General features: G+C 40.6%; 1 protein-coding gene across 2 annotated transcripts; it reads left to right on the forward strand.

Annotated features, from left to right (window-relative positions):
- Positions 1-475: 475 nt before the first annotated feature.
- On the forward strand, positions 476-7,675 carry LOC148199312 (uncharacterized). Of its 2 annotated transcripts, none has more exons than XM_088113296.1 (2): positions 476-1,871; positions 3,165-7,675. In XM_088113296.1, the coding sequence occupies exon 2, from the start codon at positions 3,696-3,698 to the stop codon at positions 4,563-4,565; it is 870 nt and encodes a 289-aa protein (XP_087969422.1). In that variant the 5' UTR covers positions 476-1,871; positions 3,165-3,695; the 3' UTR covers positions 4,566-7,675. The 2 variants fall into 2 exon arrangements, with proteins under 2 accessions (XP_087969422.1, XP_087969423.1); XM_088113297.1 differs by having other exon boundaries at positions 3,181-7,675.
- Positions 7,676-10,399: the final 2,724 nt, after the last annotated feature.

The raw sequence follows: 10,399 nt of genomic DNA on the forward strand, positions 1-10,399 counted from the left end.
AAGTTGACGAAGTGGTGGAAGTGGAGGAAGTGGAGTAAGTGGGCAAAGTGGACGAAGTGGACAAAGTTGACGAAGTGGACAAAATGAACGAATTTGACGAAGTTGACGAAGTGGACGAAGTGGAGGAAGTGGACGTAGTTGACGAAGTGGACGAAGTTCACGAGGGGGACAAAGTGGAGGAAGTGGACTAAGTCGAGGAAGTCGAGGAAGTCGAGGAAGTGGAGGTAGTGGACTAAGTGGACGAATTGACGAAGTTGACAAAGTTGACAAAGTGGACGAAGTGGGTTGATGAACCAATATTTTCCTCACTTCACTTAGTTTAATGTGCTAGAATTAGTCGGGGAATTATGCTTAAACGTCCGGTATTTTCCTGTTTTTCCTAATTGTGCTTAATTTGATCGGAAATTCTTATTTTAACTAATTTGAATTATCTGAGCTTATTGTTTTGCATTATTAATTATGGGAAAATTTTGGATAACTTTTTGGGAGATTAGAAAGCTAAATGAGAAATGGAAATTGAGCCAATGCATCTTAGCCATTTTTATTTTCGCTGGCTGCCGCGTGAATGTTGTGTCAACTTGTGTGTCTTCGTTTGAGTTCAATTCTTATCCGTTTTCCATGCAATTTTTTTTCATAGTTTCGTCTGGATGTCTATTTTAACATATAGTTTTTACTTTGTTCAAATTCATTCTGTGCTGTTCCCAGTATTTATTTTACTCTCATATGTCAGTCCAGTGATTACTGCTGTTTGTGTCAACTTGTGTGTCTTCGTTTGAGTTCAATTCTTATCCGTTTTCCATGCAATTTTTTTTCATAGTTTCGTATGGATGTCTATTTTCACGTATAGTTTTTATTTTGTTCAAATTCGTTCTGTGTTGTTCCCAGTATTTTTTTTACTCCCCTATGTCATTCCAATGCTTGCTGTTTGAGTGATTTCTAATCTGTTGCATTGTTTGCTTGTTGTTTAGTAATTGTGGTGGCTGGAATTGATCATTGGATGATGCTAAAACCTCCCAACACTCTTAAACAAGGAATCCAATAGCTTGGGAGGCACTCACGGCTTCCACATCTCACAATTGTGCTTTAAGAGAAAAAAAAGTGCGAGCTGCCACATTGGAGAATATTTCTTTGGAAAATTAAGTGTGTGAGTCCGTGAAGCAGGAAGGGATGAGGGGGCCACCACTCACATTATTTTACATTGGCTTAGTAAAGCTCACGGCCCAATTGAAGAGGTCCAGCTTGGCAGCAGCAAAAGGAGGTGCTTCAATTGGAAGATCCATGCTAATTCGGGCCAGAAAAATGAAAGAGCACACGGGAGCAAGCAGCACACGCGTCCAGGGGCTTCATTCACGTCCAACACAGCAGTCCAGCACTTTTGAGTAGCAGCTCCATCCAGCTTCATCACGGTGATTGAGGAGGTGCACAAAGAAGCCATGCTGGCTGCACATAACCGAGAGCACCACGGCCCGGACCTGGATCCAGCAGCACGAAAAAAAAGAGGGCATTCATTCTTCATAAAAGGCATCAGCCGCCACCCTTCGGTTTTGGTTTTTTAGCTTGGACATTTTTTTTAAGGAGAGGAAAGGGGAAGGGGGAGAAGAAGAAACTTGGAGAAAGAAAACACAGACATCAATTCATGGAGGGCTACGGCTAGCTGAAAGAGACACATAGGATGAATTGAAAGCACACTGAGGGAGCATGCATTGAGGGTTACGGTCCAGACGGCTAAGGCAGAGAATTGTGATTGAGTTTGGAAGGAGGAAGCACACTCTGCCTTTTTCATTTTGTTTATTTTCTATGCACTTTGATCGAAGCGCGTCATTACTTCATGGCTGGAACGAAAAAAAAAGGGTGCTCATTTTCAATTGGAAGTACGTTTTCTCTCTTTTCATTATGGTCACGTCAAAACCTTGCATTGTTTTATTTTATTTTATTTAGTATTAAGTGTTTTTTTTTCTTTGCAACGCTGAACCAATTTGCTTGAGAATGAATTTGATATTAATTTCCAATTGTTGAACTACTAAAAGCAATGGGCCACCGGTTTTGAAGTTATTTGTTATGAATCACCGTTCACGTTTTTCAATGTTCATCATTAACTTTCCATAATTCTAATCCATTTCTATGTCCTTTTCTTTATATTTTTCAGGTGATAACTTAGCGTTTCATTTATTAGCTTTAGGATGCATTGCCTTTATTACATGAATTTAATTTATTAGCTTTAGGATGCATTTTATTTATTAGCTTTAGGATGCATTTTATTTTGTTTCCTTAAGAAATGCACACACGGTTATGGAAGCCTTAAAAAGAGGTGTTAGTTCACTTTTGCTTTTAGTAAAAAAAAAATGCTTATTCATTACTTTGGAGGTGTTGTTACGTATTGGGGGAGGAAAAGCACACTGATATATTCAATTTGAGTGATTTATCTTTGAAAAAGAGCATGGCTACCACATTCAGCCTTTTTATGAGAGTTCCACAAGCTTACTTCTTGCATTTTAATTTGTCATGTTGAGTATTTAATTTGCATTTAACGTTTTAATTTACTTCAATGCTTTCAATTATTTTTAGTTGTCTTTAATTTCCAGTTTTTAATTTAGTTCATTTCGAATCACAAAAACACTTTCAAAACCCCCCACTACGTGTTTGTCCTAAGACCCGAACCACATTTGGTCCTGGAGAGACGACCTAGGAGTCACTTCCTAGTTTATACTGCATTAATTTTGCAATCAACTTTTGTGTGAGGTGCGACCCTCTCATCAAAATGGCGCCGTTGCCGGGGACCAACGGTTCAGTCTTAGGTTTTTGTTGTGTTTGTGTGTGTTGTGTTTTGTCTTGTGTTGTGATGTGATGTGATGTTCTGTTTTGTGTGTGCGTGTTGCATGTATAAAGGTGTTGTGTTTTATTTGTTTCGTAATTTGTAGTATTTTTCTTTTTCCATGTCTACCTATTCTGATTTCGTGAATACTGCTTGTTTTGCTAGTGCCTCTGATTATGATTCTCCTTCTGCATGTTACTCTGATTGTAATTCATATTCTGCTGATTTCTATGTTGAGAACAATATGACTCATCCTCTAATTTCTGAGAGTGCTCTTTGTGAGCCGGTTTCACTTAAGGAGGATGATCTTCATTGCGATCTCACCCCTGGACTGATACATTTGCTGCCTAAGTTTCATGGTTTTGCAGGAGAATGCCCACACAGACATTTGGAGGAGCTCCACATCATGTGCTCTTCAATGAAGCCTCCAGATGTCCCTCTTGATTACATTTTCTTGAGCGCATTTCCGCATTCATTACAAGGAGCAGCTAAGGATTGGAAAGACTCTCTTCCTCTGAGATCCGTTACCGATTGGGGATATCTTGAGCATTAGTTTCTGAGCAAATTCTCCCATGTGCAAGATGGATACGACAACGGTCTTGGATGGAATGACCCTACCTTGGGATGGTACAATGCTCCACAACATCATTATCAAGAACCACCATTCCAGAGTACTTGTATGCCTCCACCAGTCCAGCAATACCAAAGTCAGCAATATGATGCTCCTGCCCAAATAGCTCCTCAGCCTTCTACCTCTGAGCCTACATTGCAGGAGTTGTTGGAGCAGATGACCATGCAGAACCTTCAGTTTCAGCAAGAGAACATGCAGTTCCAGCAAGAAATAGGAGCTGCCATTCAGAGTATGACTGATTAGATAGGGCAGATGGCCACTCAACTCACTGAGGAACAGTCTCAAGATTCAGAGTTACCATTTCAGACTGTTCAGATTCCAGATGATGATGATAGTGGCATCAACATAGAAGATGGGGAGAAGAGTCATGAGCTTACTACTGTGCCATCTACTTTCCCATCATCCTATGTCCCTACCCTTGCACCTGAGGAGACTGATGATTATTTTGAGGAGCAGGCAGAAATAAGCAGTAATTCTAAACCAGGTAGACGACCTTCATCTTCTACCACTCTTCCAACCTTCAGGGAAGTAGAGGTAAACATACCTAAATTTGATTATGCTGTTGATGAATATGCTTTTCATGATTATGCTGTTGATGGGTATGTTATTGATGATTATATTGTTGATGAGAATGCTTTTAATTTTCCCTCTCTGCATGATGAGAAACTACTTTTGCCATCATATCTGAATACTTATTATCCATGCACCGAACATGAATCTGAGTCTGTAGTTGATATTGCTTGTGATTTTGAAATTGATTCATGTTCTGAGGATGTATCTGAGGTTCAGTCTGATAAATTGGGATTGGGTGTTATACCCCTGCATGAAATTTCTGTAGAGCCACATTGCACTAACCCTATTGCAGGAGGTACAACTGAATTTGATCAACAAACACCCACAGTGGAAAATAAAGGTGCTAACACTGACAAAAGCTTCAAGATCAATAGGCACCAGCTGAACCTGCTCATCAACAATCCTTGCTTCTTAGATCCAGCTGTGGAAGACATTTCCCTGCTAGATCAAATCTGGAGGATGAAGCAATTCTTCCTCACAACTTCCTTGCTGGATCCAATGGTGGAAGATATCTCCCTTCAAGTCCAAAATTGGCAACTGCCACCATGATAAGGGGAGTTTTCTTTCTCTCTTCTCCCCCTTTCCCTACTTTTGTTGCACTTGTCCATGATCTGTTCATTGTTTTGATTTCTGATCTTATGCTTAGAACACATTGAGGACACTGTGTAGTTTAAGTGTGGTCTATAGGGGGAGATTTTTATTTTTCTTCGTTAGTTTTTGTTTTCTTGGTTAAATTTTTTTTCTTTTCTAGGTAGTTTTTGTTTTGTCTTGTATACAGTTTTACATGTTTCTCTTGATTTCTGGACTTTGTTTGGGTTGTAGACTTATCATTTCCTTCACTTGATTGATACTTATTTGTTTGAAATCCTTGCTTTTCTCTGCTTGGAAGATGATTATGATTTTTGAGAGTTGAATTGATTGTGACAGAATTACCCTGTGTGAGATTTGAGCCACTTTATGTTCTTTCTTGTGTGTGATATGTCTCCTGATTGCTTGCACATATGCCTTGGCTTGACTCTTGTTGATAATTCTTGATTGATATGCATGTTTGGAAGTGATAAAGGCACTTTTGTTTTTGAGCCTCTCTAGCCAAATAAGCTTACCTTGTTCTGATTCTTTGAAAACCCTTTTGAGCCTATACTTTCCTCATTTCTTTGTTTTGAAGCTCATACACTAGCTCTAAGTGAAAAACCATGATTACCTTAACCTTAGGAAATTTTGGAGCTTTGGAAGTGTTTTCGGAACAAGTGTGGTCTCCTTAGGGATTTTTATGAGTTGGCTAGTTGGTTCCTCTTCTTGTTTTGTGTTCAGAAATATGATTTATATCTCATCTCTTATAGTTGTGTGCTAAAGAGAGAAAAGAAAAGAGACAGGATGAAAAAAAAAATAGAGAAAAATGAGAAAAATAAAAAAAAAAAAATTTAAAAAAAAAATAATATTTTGTGAATAATGGAGTCAAGAAGAGGATTGAATTAGAGGTCTGGGTGTGATTTGACTGTGTTTACACTTGTTCCCCATTGCTCCTCTATTTCTTTTGGTTTGTAGCTTCTCATCCATATTTATCCTACCTTGTCCTTGGCCCCATTTCACCCATAAAAGACCTTTTGATTTGAACATGCATATGTTTTGAGTGTTGATATTAGAGGTTTGCCAAGTCTGTTGTTGTTTGCTTTCTTGAGTGCATTGAGTTGAAATTCTTTACCTTATACACTTGAGAGATACAGTGATAGTGCATCTGTGAGGTTCTGTTGCTTTTGATTCACCTCTTGAGCTGATTGATCATTTTGCCATGTCTTGAATTGATTGGATGATTTCATGAGTATCTGCTTTCTCTGATTCATTCTGTGTTGGAATTATCTACTTCTTTTCTCTGTCCAGATTTCTTGAGGACGGTGTAAATTCTGTTTGTTTCCTTGTGAGTCTTTATTTTCTGTGTGTCGACGTTGTGTCACCTTCTTAAAAGCCCTTTGAACTATTCCCTGATTTGCGTCTTGATTTTGCCCAGGAGTGCAAAAGACTAAGTGTGGTCTATTTTGATGAACCAATATTTTCCTCACTTCACTTAGTTTAATGTGCTAGAATTAGTCGGGGAATTATGCTTAAACGTCCGGTATTTTCCTGTTTTTCCTAATTGTGCTTAATTTGATCGGAAATTCTTATTTTAACTAATTTGAATTATCTGAGCTTATTGTTTTGCATTATTAATTATGGGAAAATTTTGGATAACTTTTTGGGACATTAGAAAGCTAAATGAGAAATGGAAATTGAGCCAATGCATCTTAGCCATTTTTATTTTCGCTGGCTGCCGCGTGAATGTTGTGTCAACTTGTGTGTCTTCGTTTGAGTTCAATTCTTATCCGTTTTCCGTGCAATTTTTTTTCATAGTTTCGTATGGATGTCTATTTTCACGTATAGTTTATATTTTGTTCAAATTCGTTCTGTGTTGTTCCCAGTATTTTTTTTACTCCCCTATGTCATTCCAATGCTTGCTGTTTGAGTGATTTCTAATCTGTTGCATTGTTTGCTTGTTGTTTAGTAATTGTGGTGGCTGGAATTGATCATTGGATGATGCTAAAACCTCCCAACACTCTTAAACAAGGAATCCAATAGCTTGGGAGGCACTCACGGCTTCCACATCTCACAATTGTGCTTTAAGAGAAAAAAAAGTGCGAGCTGCCACATTGGAGAATATTTCTTTGGAAAATTAAGTGTGTGAGTCCGTGAAGCTGGAAGGGATGAGGGGGCCACCACTCACATTATTTTACATTGGCTTAGTAAAGCTCACGGCCCAATTGAAGAGGTCCAGCTTGGCAGCAGCAAAAGGAGGTGCTTCAATTGGAAGATCCATGCTAATTCGGGCCAGAAAAATGAAAGAGCACACGGGAGCAAGCAGCACACGCGTCCAGGGGCTTCATTCACGTCCAACACAGCAGTCCAGCACTTTTGAGTAGCAGCTCCCATCCAGCTTCATCACGGTGATTGAGGAGGTGCACAAAGAAGCCATGCTGGCTGCACATAACCGAGAGCACCACGGCCCGGACCTGGATCCAGCAGCACGAAAAAAAAGAGGGCATTCATTCTTCATAAAAGGCATCAGCCGCCACCCTTCGGTTTTGGTTTTTTAGCTTGGACATTTTTTTTAAGGAGAGGAAAGGGGAAGGGGGAGAAGAAGAAACTTGGAGAAAGAAAACACAGACATCAATTCATGGAGGGCTACGGCTAGCTGAAAGAGACACATAGGATGAATTGAAAGCACACTGAGGGAGCATGCATTGAGGGTTACGGTCCAGACGGCTAAGGCAGAGAATTGTGATTGAGTTTGGAAGGAGGAAGCACACTCTGCCTTTTTCATTTTGTTTATTTTCTATGCACTTTGATCGAAGCGCGTCATTACTTCATGGCTGGAACGAAAAAAAAAGGGTGCTCATTTTCAATTGGAAGTAACGTTTTCTCTCTTTTCATTATGGTCACGTCAAAACCTTGCATTGTTTTATTTTATTTTATTTAGTATTAAGTGTTTTTTTTTCTTTGCAACGCTGAACCAATTTGCTTGAGAATGAATTTGATATTAATTTCCAATTGTTGAACTACTAAAAGCAATGGGCCACCGGTTTTGAAGTTATTTGTTATGAATCACCGTTCACGTTTTTCAATGTTCATCATTAACTTTCCATAATTCTAATCCATTTCTATGTCCTTTTCTTTATATTTTTCAGGTGATAACTTAGCGTTTCATTTATTAGCTTTAGGATGCATTGCCTTTATTACATGCATTTAATTTATTAGCTTTAGGATGCATTTTATTTATTAGCTTTAGGATGCATTTTATTTTGTTTCCTTAAGAAATGCACACACGGTTATGGAAGCCTTAAAAAGAGGTGTTAGTTCACTTTTGCTTTTAGTAAAAAAAAATGCTTATTCATTACTTTGGAGGTGTTGTTACGTATTGGGGGAGGAAAAGCACACTGATATATTCAATTTGAGTGATTTATCTTTGAAAAAGAGCATGGCTACCACATTCAGCCTTTTTATGAGAGTTCCACAAGCTTACTTCTTGCATTTTAATTTGTCATGTTGAGTATTTAATTTTCATTTAACGTTTTAATTTACTTCAATGCTTTCAATTATTTTTAGTTGTCTTTAATTTCCAGTTTTTAATTTAGTTCATTTCGAATCACAAAAACACTTTCAAAACCCCCCACTACGTGTTTGTCCTAAGACCCGAACCACATTTTGTCCTGGAGAGACGACCTAGGAGTCACTTCCTAGTTTATACTGCATTAATTTTGCAATCAACTTTTGTGTGAGGTGTGACCCTCTCATCATGGGTTAAGTGGACGAAGTGGAGGAAGGGGACGAAGCGGACGAAGTTGACGAAGTGGAAGAAATTGACGAAGTGCATGAAGTTGACGAAGTGGACAAAGAGGACGAAGTTGACGAAGTGGACAAAGTGGAGGAAGCGGAGGAAGTGGACGAAGTTGACGAAGTGGATGAAGTGGACGAAGTGGAGGAAGTGGACGAAGTGGATGAAGTGGACGAAGTTGACGAAGTGGAGGATGTGGTGGAAATTGACGAAGTTCGTGAAGTGGACGAGGTGGACAAAGTGGACGAAGAGGAAGAAGTGGACGAAGTTGACGACGAACTGGACGAAGTTGACAAAGTGGACGAAGTAGAGGAAGTTGACGAAGTGGAGGAAGTGGACAAAGTGGACGAAGTTGACGAAGTGGAGGAAGTGAAAGAAGTGGACGAAGTTGACGAAGTTATCGAAGTGGAGGATGTTGACGAAGTGGTGGAAGTGGAGCAAGTGGACTAAGTGGACAAAGTGGACGAAGTGGACAAAATTGACGAAGTGGACGATGTTGATGAAGTGGACGAAGTGAAAGAAGTTGAATAAGTTGACGAAGTGGAGGAAGTGGAGGAAGTAGAGGAAGTGGACTAAGTGGAAGAAGTTGACGAAGTTGACGAAGTGGACGAAGTGGAAGAAATTGACGAAGTGCACGAAATTCACGAAATGGACGAAGTGGACGAAGTGGATGAAGTGGATGAAGTGGATTAAGTGGATGAAGTGGACGAAGTGGAGGAAATGGAGGAAGTGGACAAAGTTGGTGAAGTGGACGAAGTGAAGGAAGTAGAGGAAGTGGAGGAAGTGGAGGAACTGGAGGAAGTGGACGAATTGGACGAAGTGGAGGTAGTGGAGGAAGTAGAGGAAGTGGACGAAGTGCACGAAGTTCATGAAGTGGACGAAGTGGAGGAAGTCGAGGAAGTGTAGGAAGTCGACGAAGTAGACGAAGTTGACGAAGATGACGTAGTTGACGAAGTGGAGGAAGTGGACGAAGTGGACGAAGAGGACGAAGTGGACGAAGTTGACGAAGTGGACGAAGCTGACGAAGTGGACGAAGTTGACGAAGTGGACGAAGTGGATGTCGTGGACGAAGTTGGTGCAGTGGGCGAAGTGGACGAAGTGGAGGAAGTGGACGAAGTGGACGAAGTGGACAAAATGGACGAAATGGACAAAGTTGACGAAGTGGACGAAGTTGACGAAGTGGACGTAGTTGACGAAGTGGACGAAGTTGAGGAAGTGGATGAAGTGGACGAACTGGATTAAGTGGACGAGGTGGACGAAGATGAAGAAGTGGACGAGGTGGACGAAGTTGATGAAATTGACGAAGTGGAAGAAGCGGAGGAAGTGGACTAAGTGGAAGAAATGGACGAAGTTATCGAAGTGGAGGATGTTGACGAAGTTGATGAAGTGGTGGAAGCGGAGGAAGTGGACTAAGTGGACGAAGTTGACGAAGTTGATCAAGTGGACAAAGTGAAAGAAGTTTACGAAGTTGACGAAGTGGAGGAAGTGGAGGAAGTGCACTAAGTGGAAGAAGTTGACGAAGTGGTGGAAGTGGACTAAGTGCACAAAGTGGACGAAGTTGACGAAGTGGACAAAGTGGACGAATTTGACGAAGTTGACGAAGTGGACGAAGTTGACAAAGTGGACGAAGTGGAAGAAGTGGAGGAAGTGGACGAAGTGGAGGAAGTGGACTAAGTGGACGAATTGACGAAGTTGGCGAAGTTGATAAAGTGGACGAAGTTGGTGAAGAGGACGAAACGGACGAAGTTGACGAAGTGGACGAAGTTGAAGAAATTGACGAAGTGCACGAAGTGGACGAAGTGGATGAACTGGACGAAGTTGACGAAGTGGACGAAGTTGACGAAGTGGAGGAAGCGGAGGAAGTGGACGAAGTTGACGAAGTGGACGAAGTTGACGAAGTGGACGCCGTGGACGAAGTGGATGAAGTGGACAAAGTTGGTGCAGTGGACGAAGTGTACAAAGTGGACGAAGTGGAGGAAGTGGAGGAAGAGGACTAAGTGGAAGAAGTTGACGAAGTTGA

The sequence above is a fragment of the Vigna umbellata genome, chromosome 4, assembly GCF_029865625.1.
Source record: "Vigna umbellata cultivar VRB3 chromosome 4, Vumbellata_1.0, whole genome shotgun sequence".
NCBI lineage: Eukaryota > Viridiplantae > Streptophyta > Magnoliopsida > Fabales > Fabaceae > Vigna > Vigna umbellata.